This window comes from Trichoplusia ni, chromosome 14, assembly GCF_003590095.1.
Source record: "Trichoplusia ni isolate ovarian cell line Hi5 chromosome 14, tn1, whole genome shotgun sequence".
Lineage (NCBI taxonomy): Eukaryota > Metazoa > Arthropoda > Insecta > Lepidoptera > Noctuidae > Trichoplusia > Trichoplusia ni.
Genome location: NC_039491.1, coordinates 1530672 through 1546899, shown reverse-complemented (window position 1 = coordinate 1546899; position 16228 = coordinate 1530672). Strand labels below are relative to the sequence as shown.

The window sequence follows — 16228 nt, the reverse complement described above, 5'->3', positions numbered from 1 at the left end:
ATAAAGTTGTTTTCTAACTTTATCCCTTTATTTTTATCGTCCCCTACTAAATAAAGATTGCGACGATCCAACAGGGATTTTCAAATTGGGCAATATTTTTTTAACAATCGTCTCCTCTCGTAAAGAAGACTCGAGGGTATGATCCCATTTTATAATTTTATGTCAGTTGCATTATTTTGACTTAAGGTTTTTGTGAATTGAGTTCATTTTAGCAATTATATTGAAACTGTCGTTAAAGCTGGGAAAATAAAATGAATGCAATAATTCTTAGCTTTCATTTTAATAGTCATTTTAGGTTTGTAACGCAAGGGTTTGTGTGGTTGTTAATTTATTTAAGTTTCATATATTTCAGTAGTAAAAAAAATGACTTTTCTATTGGTGGTATACTTCACCCACTGTGAGTGTCGACGGGTTCGAAATCCGCTCAGGACGAGCACGGGTGCTTGTGAATTGGATATTTTTAAGCCCCTTTCCTCACAAGCATTAAATAAGTTAGTGTGAAATAGTTACTCACTTTGAAAGAAAAAGAAGAAAAATTTTCGTATTTTGTTTTATAAATTAACTTAAAAAAATAACAATTGTAATAAAATAACGTGTTAATCCTAAAATATCACAAATAGTTGAACTGGAATGGCCTTATGATCGGCGGCTTGATATAGTTGAAGTCGATTCGGCGCGTGCGCACGATGTTGGCATAGTTCTTCGCCGACAGTTTTGGCGTACGAGTTTTCTCTGGGCTGTCGAAATCCACTTTGTACAGCCCGAATTTGAAACTGGAAACAAGAAAAAGTAAGAATTATTAAGAAAATATTTGAATCGTTTAACTGTTTAATTCTGTAATAAATATCTAAAATAAAAGGACAACATATTTAACAAATCAATAAATTTGAATTTAAACAACTACTTAGACCCAAATTAAATTTACCTAAGGTCTAATTCTAGACGTATAAGTAGTAAAACATCAAAGTGTCAAAGAAAACAAAACAATTTGAATGAAGGACGAGCAGAGGAACAACAAAAACAATGGCGAAAATATTGAAAAAGCTAGTTAAGCTGTTTGTTTCAATCAAATAATCCTCAGTTATAAACATTATTTAGAAAAGATTAAACCTTGCAAACAGCTTTGTTAGAATGTAATCAGAGTATGGTCGTGACTTAAACATTGATACAGACAAACTGCATACAGATAAATGAACGGGTTATGCAGGAAATAACCTCTAACTTGAAAAGGCAGAGTTCAAGAATTGAGATTTCGAAATTATAACTGTACTTAAAACTTGTGAAAGCGAGACGGTGATATACATTGTATGTATTTTTATCTCACGTATGTAACAGCTGTTCCGCTTTCGCTTTAAGAGTTCGTGGTACAGGTAATGGTAAGGAATTAGTACGAGTATAATAATATGACGGTTAACTGTCGGTTTTGTATTTTGTGGAAATTTTTGTGATAATTATGTGACCAAATGTCACATAATTTAATTATACATATTCTCTCTTGAGTTTCTTATCAGAAGTTTCACTGAATAAATAACTTTTTTTAATCCTTATAATCAGTCTGATTCAATCTCATTCGATGGTATTTTAATAGAATAGAAATTACTGATTAAGAAACCAAAACGTCATTTAAGAGTTTAACTGCAATTTTTGGTTTGCTTTTTAGTAACAAAACTAGCTGTTCCCCGCGACTTCGTCCACGTGATCGATTGTATCTTCGCTCCTATTAGTCGCAGCGTGATGTTATATAGCCTATAGCCTTCCTTGATAAATGGTCTATACAACACAAAAAGAATTTTTCAATTCGAACCAGTAGTTCCTGAGATTAGCGCGTTCAAACAAACAAACTCTTCAGCTTAATATATTTTTATAGATACACCATTTTGACGGTAGTATTATTCAGTAACAAACTGTTACTTTATCGTGTCAGTTTTATTAAATTGTTTATAGCTTACGTCTATTTAAACGTTTTATAAGTTATTATAATTATACTCAGATATGCATTTAGGTTAAGACTGTCATTCAGAAACATAAATAGTGTTAACGCAGTCAGCTGAGTAAATATTTAGATTACGTTTGTGAAATGAATTATTTTTACTTTACAATGTTGTTTAACTGACGGATTATATCTAATTAAATTGTTTATTTAAAAAAAACATCTGCGCTCAGCTAAATTAAGAATTATTTCTTAATTACAAATTTTAATACTATTTTGCTCTTATAAGGTGCTATTACAGAGTTTCCTAGTTTTGTTAAATTTTCATTTCAATTTCATTTTTTTTTAAATACTGGCCAGTGTAAAGGCTTCATCTCTGTATTGCATAAAGCGAATGTTCGAGTGAACGACTCACGATACAACGATAAAATTAGAATTACTCACGTGTATCCATCACTCCATTCGAAATCGTCCATTAAAGTCCATGCGAAGTATCCTTTAACGTTGACTCCGTCCTCATGTATAGCCAGTAAGACTTGGTGGAGGTAGTCGTTGAAGTATGCTACTCGTTCATAGTCTTCTGTTTGACCTAAATCTGCCATCCCATTTTCTGTGATGAGTATAGGTATGTCTCTCAACATTCTATAGTTGTCTTGGACGTAGTTGAGCAGTTGTCTGAAGCCTGGTGGGTATACCTGTAAGAAGGAATAATTATTAAATTATTATTTAAATTCTAACATTTTTTTTTTGTCAATATGTAATGTTGACTACACAGATTGCCGAGTGGTTGAAATCACCACGTAAAACCAGTGTCGCCTGCACCCAAGAATTAAATTACTTAGTGCGACAGACGTTGTTAAAATAATGTAACAGTACTATGAGAAGCAGTCAAGGAAATAGAGATTAAGTTTTACGTTCTAACATTAAGCATTCATTATTAATAATATGCTGTATTACGAGCTATTTATTGCGCCCTCTTGCTCTATAACACTAACGTTTTTGGATATAGAAAAATTAGGCAAGAAACTCCTTAAAAAATTTACACTAACACCATATTACATTTATACACCGTTGGATAGGTCTCGCCGAGCCGCATCCAACGACACCACTCACGGTCGGCTAGCTCACACAGATCTTTTGATTTTTTGAGTTTCCTCCGCACTTATGCAAATATTTATAGTATTAATCACTTCTTTACACAATTTAATCTTCTTTGACCAAATTATTGCCCCATACATATTCTTACAATAAGAAACAGTCGACAACTTTCAGCTTTAGCTTATTGACACCAAAAAGCTTGCAACAAAACAGTAGCTTAGGCACGTTATTGTGTTTTATTACTTCCTAAGAAATCCAGCCAAGACTGAACCGATAGAAATTCGCTTTTGCGCCACCGAATGCTTCGGGCTAGCATTCGAATATCTTTGTAACACAAATTGAGAATGGATAGATTTTGAAGACGGTTGATCTTGTTGCTTTTGTCAATCATACTGATATTATAGTACGCGAAAGTTTGTATGTATGGATGTTTGTTCCTCTTTCACTCAAAAACCCTTTAACGGACATAGACAAAACTTGATACACAAATGGTTTATAACCAGGATTAGCATATAGGATAGTTTTTATCCCGATTTTATGTTCCCGTGTTATTACTTTTGATTTGAAGCAGGTGGGCCCGCGAGCAACAGTAGTTGAGACGATTGCTAATAGATTGCTTGGTTGATTACAAAATCAATATTCAATTTTAATTTATTGTTTAAAAATGTAAATGTATAGTAGCATTGCCCTTGACCACGAGATTTTGTCTCGTATCTGTGAAATTACCAAAATTTGCGTAAAGGCCATAAAAATGTCGCGTTATAACACGTTTTGAAGGATGAAGAAGATTTAAAAAGTCAATAACCTCTTTTATACTGGTTTTGACTTTATGACAGAGAAGAACTTCCGCAGTAGGTACTTGAAGGTTATCAATATTCTCATTTGAATAAAAATACACCTATTAATGTTCACATAGGAACTTATAACCTAACATGTTAACTTTATAATTATTATTTATTGTAAGGTGACGCAATACTTAGGTATATTGAATAAGACCGGATTTGAACAAACGTGCCTGTCAACGCAGCTCTGCAAAGTATTATATTTGTAAGCCATTGTTGATAACGAAATCAAAGAAAGGCACATGAGGTCAGTAGAAGTCTGATTCTTCGCTCGATCCAAAGCGGAAAGAGTAATTTCACAATTTGCCATCCGAAACAAAGGTTATTCAAGAATCGAATTGTGAGTTTTAAGAACCACAATCATCTTTTGTTGGGATCTCATACTAAGGGTCTCAACAGGACGTGTACTCCAAGTGTTAAAGTGTGACAATGCACTTCAAGACGTAGTGCAGCATCTCTCGTCCACAACTGCAATGAGTTCACTGTGAAAGCCTCCTTCTGATAAAATTTTCGAATCTAAACTTACCGTCAACCATTCAGGCCCAGGTCTCGGCCAGGTTAAGTTTTGATCTACTTTAACACCAGTATCATGGTCTAACGAAGGCACGTTCCATTTTGGCTCCATGGAGGATGGGCTCATGATGAACGTCGTGTAGTGGTTTAGACCAAAGAAATCTGCGCTGCCTTTGATGGCAAGTATCTGAAACGGAAAAGAGGATTTTTATATTTGGTTTTTGTTTTTAGTATTTGGTCTCTGCAAAAAGTAGATTGAAGTAAATACAAAAAAAAACAACTTTTTCTAATGCAAGATTACATTAAATCAGATAAAACAGTTCAACACTTGATATATAGACGACTTTTACTTACTTTTTACGAAAAGCCAACAGAAAATACCCCTCAAACATTATCATCTTTCCACATAATCATATCTTAAAGAAGGATTTCTCTGGCGCTCATGAAGACATACATAATATGAATAAGATATAGTGATGTAATATCTTAAGTATACTGACCTCTTCATCTGTGAAATATGGGAGACGCGAACGGGAGAATCCTTGTTCTAAGCTCATATTGTTAACCCGTTCACGAACGAAAGTAGGATAGTCGCCAACATCAGAGAATATTGGATGCGCGTAAATATCTAGCTGAAGGAAAAAAAAAATGGATTTATTGTTTCGAATTCAATAAGAAAACTCTAGATTTCTGATACAATTGTCTGGAAAATAATGTTGCTGTTTTATTAAAGGCTTAGCCAGGAAAATTTCTGGTTTTGTTGGTTTATAGTTAACTGTCATAGACATAATACATTTCCGTTGTATAACAAATTTTGTAAGCTGTGTAAGTCCCACTTTAGGATATAGAATTCTGGTCAAATAGGAAAACTTTAAGCATTGATCCATAATATCGAACGATCCAGTCAATAGTAACCGACTCAATTATTACTTGATTTGTTTTAAAATCGATAAACAAGTAGCTACTTACATGCATATGAAGATAAGCATTTGCAGCTAGAACATCCTCAGCCTTGTTAGCATCTCGTGGTTTAGCCCAGAATGCATCTAGTGTTATTCCCACTTTACCTAAAATCATTAAATATTAGTTGTCAATAATGTAAAAAAAATAATATCGCAGGCATTGAAAGAAAAACCTTACCAATATTGCAATATTTACACTTTCTACTTAAAACACAATTATTATGCCGTCAATGTGCTGTGATTTTTACAGTTGAATTAACTTAATAAAACTTTTTAAAACACCGGCTCATTTCCTCAAAAGGGGATGTATAATCGGAAAAATTTAACAGCACCATTCCAGTTTGAAAACATCACAAGTATTCAAGTTACTTTAACCAATACCCATCTCGCGTCTTACATAATTCTGCCCTCATTTACTCATACAGCATAAAGCAAATGATATAACAAATACTAGAATTCTAATTAAGGTATAATCCGATAGCAGAAATATCTCTGGCTTTCCCAGTTTTATTGTTATTTATAATCTCAAAACTCATTACATTCAAAATAATGAATGGGGAAACAAATTAATGTCTAGGAAAACAATGTATGATCACACAGAGAGCGATAACGGAATACGTCGTGGTTGAAATTGCAAATTTGTTTGATTTATAAGGATTATAATATCTAAATACATTTAAATAAATTGCATATTTCTTAAGGCTAACCTTCGTAAATGTTGTGGTTTTGGATTCGATGACGTCAAACCTTTCAATGTTTGTATTTATTATGTAATATTCATAATTATTATATTTTAAATGTCGACCTAACTAAGTTTAAACGAAGTATATTTTTGTAGAGCGTAAATATTATCTGAGTCAGTGAAATATTTTCTTAGTTATACGGATAACCATGTTTTTTCCAAATTAGTATTTTTAACCTTTTTTGCAGTACTCTTAGGCTTTTTCAATTTTAACTTAACTAGTAATTATCGTAAGTACCAATTTCCAACAAACAACTGACATGTCAATAAACACTTAACACACAAAATACGGAAGCAATCAATCAAAATGAAAACCTTTACCTTTCTGATAAGGTCGAAATTCTTTTTCATACATCCGGTAGACCCGAGCATGGGACAGTAGAAGGTAGTGAGTACATAAATACTCGCCGACACCGTGTGACATGAGCGCTGGCACGAAGTAATCAAGGCCGTAGCCCTGATAACAATCCGAGAAAGAATGAATGAGAGAGTGGAAATTAGAATGAGATTGATGAAGGATGGTTGGTGGTATTGTTGGGCTGATTTAAATGTGGAACGTGGTGAAATATGTATATGTGTGTGTGTGTTATGTAAAACATATTTTTTACTTTTTCTTTTTTTCTTCCTCACACTAAGAAATTTAATATTTGTGTCGCGGATGATTTACCCACAGGATTCAGACCCCTAGACTGACCAGTATTCGTGGATAACTAAAATGTTTTTCCTTCGCCAGGAGATTACCCGCGGCACGTACCACTGACTGGATTTGGTATGGTGATCTCAGCCAATCTTAAATTGTTACTGGTTTCATACGCTTATCGATTTCAGAAAGTACTTGATTTTTAAACAGCTTTTCTGGACTTCATACGATCACTCTGATGTGATCACACTTACACATTTCAAAAAACTGCCGGGAACTTTCTAATTTATCATTTTCTCTATTTATATAACCTACATATCTATAGAAAATTTATGTAATACATACATTATAACAATGTTGATGCGGTTCATTCAGCGTCGTCCACGTCTTAATGATATCACCGTACAAGTTAAACGCTACTCTTGCGTAATCCTCAAAATAATCCATGACCTTCGGGTTGGTCCACCCTCCGAGGTCCATTAGAGCAGTTGGCATGTCCCAATGGAAGAGGGTCACTATTGGAGTAATGTTGACCTTCAAAAGTTCTTCAAATAAAGTTCGGTAGTACATTGCTCCTTCACGACTTATATTGTTATCGGTGCCGTTTGGGAGAAGCCTGTGGAAAGAAGACAAGACGATAATTGATAGATTTGAGATAGGCGAATATTGGGGTTTCAAGCAGCTCAACAGTTATGTGAATAATAATAATAATATAATATAAAATATATCCTGGGACGACTCACACGCAATTATTTGATCCCAAGCTAAGCAGAGCTTGTATTATGGTAACCAGATTACTGATAAAAAAAAATTTTGTATTTTTATTTGTCCTGGGCGGGAATCGAACCCACGACCTCCGGAATAGCAGTCAGGGTCACTAACCACTATACCAATAGGCCTGTCGAATGTTTTCACTATCATTTACGACAAAAAACGTATCTATTAATAAACAACCCTGATCTCAGTGATCTCAAATTAAAGACCTCTTAAATGTTAAATACAAATGGTTAAAAATAAAACAAAAGTCAAACGTTTTATGCAAAATAATTTACATATTTATAGAGAACCTTTATCGTCAACAACAGTGTTTGTAAGTTTTGTTTCACTACGTTCTGGCGTAAATGATTAGCTATCAAAAACATGACGTGTCCCTTTTTACTGTAGCCTTGTTTTTCTATAATTTAAATGCTAATACGAACAAAACTACCGAAACACGATTTATAATTTGAGTATTAACTATGTGTTTTATTCAATGATAATATGCATCATTTTCCTGCGGCATTAGCAATGTGGATGTCTATACACCGGGATTTTTTAGTCGTCTTACAAAAGCAGCCCAGTTCATGTATCCGACGTAAAATACCCCTAGGCGCGATTATTATTTTTTTATCATCAACTAAGATAATAGGTACGAAGAAAAATGAAGCAAGAAAAATCTGAAACATACTCTTAAAAATGATAAAAAACGCCGCCGCTCGCGCCCCTCACCATTGTTACAAGGCTCAGACCGCGCTCGCAACAGAGCTGTGTTTCTAAAACTACGTATTGCATCATAATATTGAATAAAAATTGCATTTTTAATTTATTCAAATCTCATAAATACCTATTTTTTTTATCATGATCTAGTCATTGGATACATGAACTGGGCTGCTTTTGTAAGACGACTAAAAAATCACGGTGTATATGAAATAATAAAACGTAATTGTGTGTCTGTTTTTCGAGATTGAGACATAAACAAAATCGGAGAATTTTACTTCAGAAAGAGACTGGCAGACGAGAATTTCTTTCACTTTTTTATATTAAGTAGTATGTTTGGGAGACCCACACAATGATAACATTCCTTACTTTGGGAGTCGTTAAAAAAAAGAACGAAAATTACCTGGGCCAAGAAATAGACATTCTGTAGTATTTAACCCCGAGCTTCTGGATCATCTGAATGTCTTCCATATATTTATGATAGGAGTCGGCTGCTACGTCTCCGTTAGACCTATCCGGGGTGAACTGTGGGTTCTTGTGGAGATAAGTGTCCCACATGCTTTCGCCTTTGCCTAGAGAAAATAAATTGTTATAATTATGTATAAGGGAATTCTCAGGTTAGATTCCCGAGTAGGACTTATGGGATTCCGAGTATATTACCCACGGCGTGGGTGCACATTCGGTGCTATGGATGCGGTCCCAATATGAGGCGAGGAGGCCGACGCTCTTTACACGTCGGCCTCCACACAACACAAGAAAGTGACCTACCGGCCCACATTACTGGCCGGTGGAAGCCCGCGGTCGGTGTATGAAGGATTGCAATGCATTACCATACACCGACACAAAAACGCGGATGACGTAGCACGGCGGTTCAGGTATAGTCAGTAAAAGTCTGACACTACCCATTTCCTCCCCCGAGGGAGTGGGTGTCCATGAGGATTCCCCCGCATAAACAAAAAAAAAAAAAAAGACTTATGGGATAGGATTTATGTGATCAACGAATGTTTGTCCCGAGTTTCTTTGTGCTCGTGACTTGAATGTTTGGGAAAATCCTTGTGACTCTAGGAATAATGCAGGAGTCTTAAAAAAAAACGGAAAAAAGTGAAGTAGTAAATTATAGTAGCATAAGTGCGGAAAAGCCCCGTGCGACTCGAGTTATAGCCTTCAATCAGGTGACATTTTCAAATACGGAATTACTTTTTCTGTTCCGTATCGGAACAGTTCACATACGACTAGATAATTACATTTAGGGCTTGCAGTACAGACATGAACCTATAAAGAAAGTAAGTTAGGTAAAACCTAAATTAGTTTGCCGTAGTTACTAGTCGATATTATTTCAAACTCAAAAAAACGAGGTACCAGAAAATCAGAAAATAAATAACATTTGCAACAAAACAAACCTAGAAATCCACTAGAATCCTTTGCTAACGGTAAGCAGATTACGTCTAGAATGCGCATTGAAGAGACCTCTCTGATCCGAATAGTGGTGAGCTGTTACCACTTTCCACTATTCGAATCGGTACATGAAAGAAGAACGTGCAGAAAGACCGCATAATGGTGCGGTTTCTATATGAATATAAAACTTTTCCAACTGCACGAGAGTGAATTCGCCACGCTGTGGTCCTGCCACAGAGTGGCGTGACCGCGATCCCCTGTGATCCGATCACTCGATCCCTGTTTTTAATCAACAGCATTCGTTACGCCAATCGATTTTATCGTCAATCGCAATACTAACAATATTTGTGGGAAACACTATTCTGTAAAACGTATATCGATAAAAAGTTTCTCGAAATATAAATTGTTTAATCGATTTCAGTCCAGGGCCCAGTAAAGCTTTTATGCAAAAACATTAAAAGCCTTTTAATATGAGTAAGTATGTTGTAAAGTAATTAAAAAGTGCGAGACGTGTACTGGGATGGACGTATATGCTTTATAGCTTGAAAGTCTGACGTATTTTCCTGAAAAATTAATAATTACGGTTCATTTATATTATTTGCCGCACACAATTGTCGTTTCTATGCAATTTGTTTGCTTCAACATCTTTTTATAAAATATTAATTATGTTTGGAAGAAATAAGAGAGTTAAGAAAACTATGGCAATGGTATTTTCAAGAGGTATCAGCACGTCAAAAAAATTGTACCAACAAAACGAATAACATGTACATTAATAGTAGATTACAAACTGTAAAGGTAACACTGACATTGTCTGCGACCTAATTTAGAAAGTACATAATTTGTTGTTACGTCTGACATGCGGTCAACCGTATTTTAGAAAGACAAAGGTACCGTCAGTAGTACAAGTCCATAAATTCTACTTGATTAAAAAATAGTCCTGAATAAAACAGACACTTATTGTACTTTAATTAAGTATTGGGACTTTGAAGCAAAGCGACTTAAATACCTGTATTCCACTAAAATCTTGCAAAAAAAATCAAACTAATATAAATGTGGATGTGAAAGCGTGACCGCAATACTCTTTGTAGAGCGGTGTCTCTTTTAGTGATAGGTTTCAGAACACCATTTCTGTACCAATATTACGATACAATACGTACGATTTTTCATCCAATTTCATTTCAAATATTTAAGGGTGTCATTGAAATATGAAATTTAAAATAACACTTCGACCAATCCTTGATACTAAGCGAACATTAACGGTAGTTATAAAAATTAAATCTAAATTACTTCCACTTTGATTACGTTGTTTACGTATGAGAGGTGAAGGTTAATTAACGAAACAAGTTGTAACGAAATTTTTTTTCCTATATTACAACATAATTTGTAAATAATTATAAAATGTAGAGTTATGAAAACGTAGATTTTTAGCTTCTGTCATTATCGTTGCAAGGATAAGTCCAAAAGGACTGATAAAGAACCGCATCAGAATCTGTTAAGTAGTTTGTAATATTTACGCATAAACAGCGCTAGATAGACAGCAGCAGCGACAGATTTATATTATGTAGTGCTAGTTATTGTCAGTAACGTTTTAGTGGTAAGAAAAATGTGCCAAATGTAACTTTTTGAAAAATGTAGAATGGCATATTAATGGCTCTTGAGCATATTTCTATTCTTATTCTTTAATTTTAATTCTGAGACAATACTGGCAAAGGCATCTAAACGCTTAATGATGCTGCGATAAAATTGTATTTAATGTGTAACATGTATTATTCGCTTTAATCAACAAGTGAGCAAATCTAGTGAATAATTCTTAATCAATTTATAGACAAGAAGAGGTTTTCACTTATCAATAAATTTACAGAGAAAAATTAGTCTAAGAGATAGTCATTTTATCGAGTGACGTTTTTATTTCACGTCCCCCAAAACGTATAAATTCGTTTAATTTTAACAATGTGAATGTAAATCATTTTATCTTAAATTATACGACATTTATTAATATAGTAAATTAAAATTGCAAATTAGTTGTACCTAGATTGAATCTAGAATCAGGTTTTAAGTAAGCAGTAAAATACAAAACGTTCCAAAGAACGTTTAACCGTGTTTTACTGGGTGACCTTTCTGATAAAAGAATTTAAATTATAATTGTTTTAGTATTAATGTTGTTTATTTTTGTATCCGCGATTATTACAGTTTAAAATTTTATTTTTAAAATGCGACAGTTTTGTATTGTGCTCGTAACCTGTTTCGAGCAGGATAGGATATAGAACATTTTTTTTTTAATGTCTAAGAATAAATAAAGACTGTGACTCAAGTAGTATAAATTGGTCAACACGCTAACTGCCGTTGAGCGTCGTGTTGCGCACTTGACATCGACTTATGCATGTCAACAGTATTTTTGACTGGACGTGACTCAAATAATTTATATACAAATTTCTCTAAAAACGAAATGACATAAAAAGTAACACTTGCTATTTGATATTGTTAAGGCCTATTACCACGGCATGTTATATAATCGCCAATATAACTTTCTATAGCATCGGCGATGCCTAATAAGTAATAAAATGCACCATCTGCAGCCTTAGCCAAAATATTGATAATCTTTAACATTTATTGAGAACACTATATGAAAATGACAGTTAAAGGTCACGTGACCAATCGAAACGACTATTATTATCATACATTGAGGCATCTTTTACAAACACAAACATTTTTATACATAACATTGTTTTTATCTAATTATTTATAAGGATCTACATAATGTGCGCTTAAAATAAGTAAGTAATAAAAAAAAAAATATTAAAGTAAAGCATCAAAAAATTCATCGGCATCGCTGCCGACTGCCAAAAGGCTTGCAGCATTGCCACGTTGAATGGCATATCATTTCTATAAATACTGGCAATAAATACGGGCATGTTACTTAGCAAAACAAATATATATCTCACCTCCTTCGTTCCATGCTCCTTCAATTTGGAATGCGGCCGTCGAGACTCCGAAAATGAAATCATCTGGAAAGGAGTAATTGCTTGCCCTGAAGTCGACTCCGGCACTCCCACCTGCTGATCGCAGCAAGCTACGCAAAACAAATGAATTCAATTAATACATAAATCGGGGGCCTACCATTGTCTCGTGAAGCACTACCATTGAAATTTTTAGTTAGGTGAAGTTGCTCTCGTATGAAGGATTGCAACGTATATTTTATTGGAAACAATATTTAAAATAAAATATAGCCACACTTATTTTAGCTTCACTGTAATTTAAACTTAATGTTTATATCAGTCAATGCCTTTAACGAGAAATCTCACTTTATCATTTATTATTCCTAAGTCTATTGTTCTTTATAGTACTATTGTATGTCTTTTAAAGTACACTAACACGCATAAACATGCTAGTTATAATTAAAAGTCAAAATGTTGTACTCTCATGGTCGTGAGACCGAAATAATAATTAAAATAATATAACGTCATTTAAATAAGAAAATGTTCAAAAATATTTTGCGCATAAATAAGATTTCAATAACAATAAGAAATGGACCAATTGACGTAAACAGTAGAACAATACACTGAAACGCTGTAACAATGCAATAACAGCTCTTAGTCATTGTATTAAGATTCAAAATCATTTGCACCAGCCTATTCTGTACCAGCAATTGCAAACAGTATTTACAATTTGGCAGTTGATCCTTTTAATACAGAAACTCGCAACCGTTTAAATTCGAAATTAGAATTCAATGAACCGAACAATACGAAAAACGTAAACAACACAATTGGCAAACAAAAAAAAAACTCATTAAAAACACTTAAATTCACATTTCCACGTCAAGTAACAAGTTCCGGTTACCACTTTAAATAATTACGAAACGACTCGAGCTCACCAAAGAGTTACCAAAAGTGCTCCGAACAGGGCGACTCTACTCGCGCTCCGCATTGTACCAACTAAACAAGGCTCAGCTGCGTTTAACTATTCATTACAACAATCTTAATCATAGCCTTTTAGCGGAATAACCTTCGGGGGCTTCCCTGCGAAGAACGAGTTGCAGTTGGATAGAGTGGTAGCGGCCGCCACAAGCTGCCTTGCTTCCTAAAGGTTTTATGGAAAATATGTATGTATCCATATTCTGCTATTAAATACGTCAATAGATCGATCGTTTTGTATTTATTTGTTGTTTTGTTTATTTTCCAATCATCAAGGTTGTTGATAAATGTTTCATATGTTGTGATACATTTTAAGCGGCCTTGCTTTTGCAAGGTTTGAAAGGGATTTTTCCAGACGTTTTATCTGGTGGCTCAGAAATATCTTTTGTTAATGTGATCTGATCAATTGTATCTGTTGTTAAAACTACACACTACGGAGCTTCAATGGGCTAGAATTGACAAGTCCAAAATTATGAAATAACCTTATATCCCCTTATATCAAGATTACCTTACTTAGCTGGCACTCAATGATTACTTACACAACTGCTTGTCTCTGGGGAATAACATTTTTTCTAAATTCGGGCTACAGGGATTTTTTTAGGGTTTATCGAACCCAAAAGATAAAAATCGAAACCTATTACAAAGCGCCTCGTTATGTCCGTTTGTCCGTCACCAGACTGTATCTCAAGAACCGTGATTGTTAAACAGTTGAAACTTTCACAGATTATGTGTTTGCTATAAGTAGTAGTGGCAGATAAATTTGTTGTTTGTCTTTAGCTTATTTGTCCGGAAACCTCACTGGCTCGTGACTCTTTTTTTTCATACACAAAACATTAGCTTTGTATTAACTGACAACTGTACACAAAACGTCTTTGTACAACTGACTGATCATAAAATTTTAATCGACTCGGAAATTTTCTCTGTTACTTCCACTACATTTCACACGCCGTCTGAATGGTCTGCTCGGGAGTTTACAATTAAAACTCAGATAAACTTTGGAAACGGATTGAATTAGTAACACGCTTCACATACGTTCCGCTTAAAAGCGCAAACTTTTTCAATCAGACCGTGATTGGCTGAAATTGGTTTTGAACTAGATTTACACCACTAGCTCTCGCTGAACATATTTTGCCAAGTTTGTTTTTGCCAAGTCTCCATAGGCATTCGTTACGATATAAGTATTTACAGAGACATCTTTGTTTACGAGTACTTGGGTGTTAGAACTTAACGATCATCATGATTGTTTACTACACTTTATGGATAGCCGTATTGTGTATGATATCACAATAAATTCACTTAGTTCGTTTGTAATTGTTTAACAACAAAAACAGCAGTGGACTGCGATAGGCTGATGAAGAAGAAGAAGAACAACAAAAACAAGCAACTGACTTCAAATACAAATTCCTGTGACAAACTTAATGGTCTGATCAATGACAGCAATTTTAAATGTTAAACGAAAAAGGATTCAACCGAATTGGCTCTTCTACTAAAAAAAACCTCCTCTTTTTTTAAGGAATTGATTTAATTATTAATAGAAAATGCCATCAACAACAATCAGCTGTACTGTCCAATTCCCTTTATCCATAATGAAGCAAAATTCTAAGAAAATCGGTAAAGTAAATCCCTTGGTGATTCAAGTGTCACTAATCGTTATGATACAGTTTCAATCAATAATGAGGTATGAGCAAACATCTTCTAATCAAGTACTTTTTATCTTCACGGTTTATATAAAACGAAAACAATACTGTGACTAACATGTCTATAGAAATAATCATTTCGTCAAATATTATATTTGTACAAAAGAATGTAAGTATCTGTAGTAGTAGTCTGAGATCAAAGGGGCGAGTGGAAGCGTGTCAGCGCAATACACGGCCTATAGCGGCGTCCTTCTTCCACAATTGCAATAATGTTACTTTACAATAACCCTTTGGTAGTACCTATGTAGTGGTGATTCCGATTTTCTGAACTCTATATTATAATTGTATCGCTCATAGTAGGTACTGAGATAAAATACCTGTATGTAATTAAACACAATTCTAATCTATTTATAAAGAATATATCCATATATAGAAACAATATACTATAATCTGTAGGTCTAGCAATTACAAGTATTTATCATGCATAAAGGTAAGGTATCCGGATAAATATAGGTTATGATATAAATTGTTGACTGGGACTTGACACTCGATTGCATGGAAAGCCGAGTGGTCAACACGCCGAACCCATTATCGGCGTGCTAGTTCGATCTGCGTGTACGACCTGCAACGACCGTAATTTTGGCCCAATGGGTATTAGGGAGGGACCTACTATGAGCGACGTAGCGCAGGTTTGATCTCCTTCTACGACCTGCCACCACCGTAAGGCCTACGGGTGTCCATGGTCGATACTCTTCTTTTACTTAAACGTCTTTCTCACCTTAACAGTTTCTCAACGTATTTAATACTAGCAGTTGCCCGCGACTTCGTCCGCGTGGTTGGAAGATATAAGTTATGACACCTTGGGTTACAATATCGCAATTTTCCTGCGGAACCCTAATATTTTTGAAATAAATTATAGCCTATGTTCAGCGGAGATAATGTAGCTTCTCAACAGTGAAAGAATTTTTCAAATCGGACCAGTCGTTTCGAAGCCTATTCGTGTAAAACAAACAATCAAACATTTCCTCTTTATAATATTAGCATAGATGTAGCCTACTGTATAGTTCCGTTAAAAAGTTGTG

At 34.5% G+C, this 16228-nt stretch overlaps 1 protein-coding gene across 1 annotated transcript; it reads right to left on the bottom strand.

The window, feature by feature from the left end:
* Positions 1-536: 536 nt before the first annotated feature.
* Positions 537-14052, bottom strand: LOC113500610 (myrosinase 1-like). Its single transcript, XM_026881463.1, has 10 exons — positions 13470-14052; positions 12541-12668; positions 8607-8775; positions 7073-7343; positions 6409-6544; positions 5353-5450; positions 4884-5015; positions 4397-4570; positions 2375-2625; positions 537-773 (listed from the first exon to the last, which is right to left on the bottom strand). Exons 1-10 carry the CDS (start codon positions 13520-13522, stop codon positions 611-613), a joined length of 1575 nt encoding a protein of 524 aa, XP_026737264.1. The 5' UTR covers positions 13523-14052; the 3' UTR covers positions 537-610.
* Positions 14053-16228: the final 2176 nt, after the last annotated feature.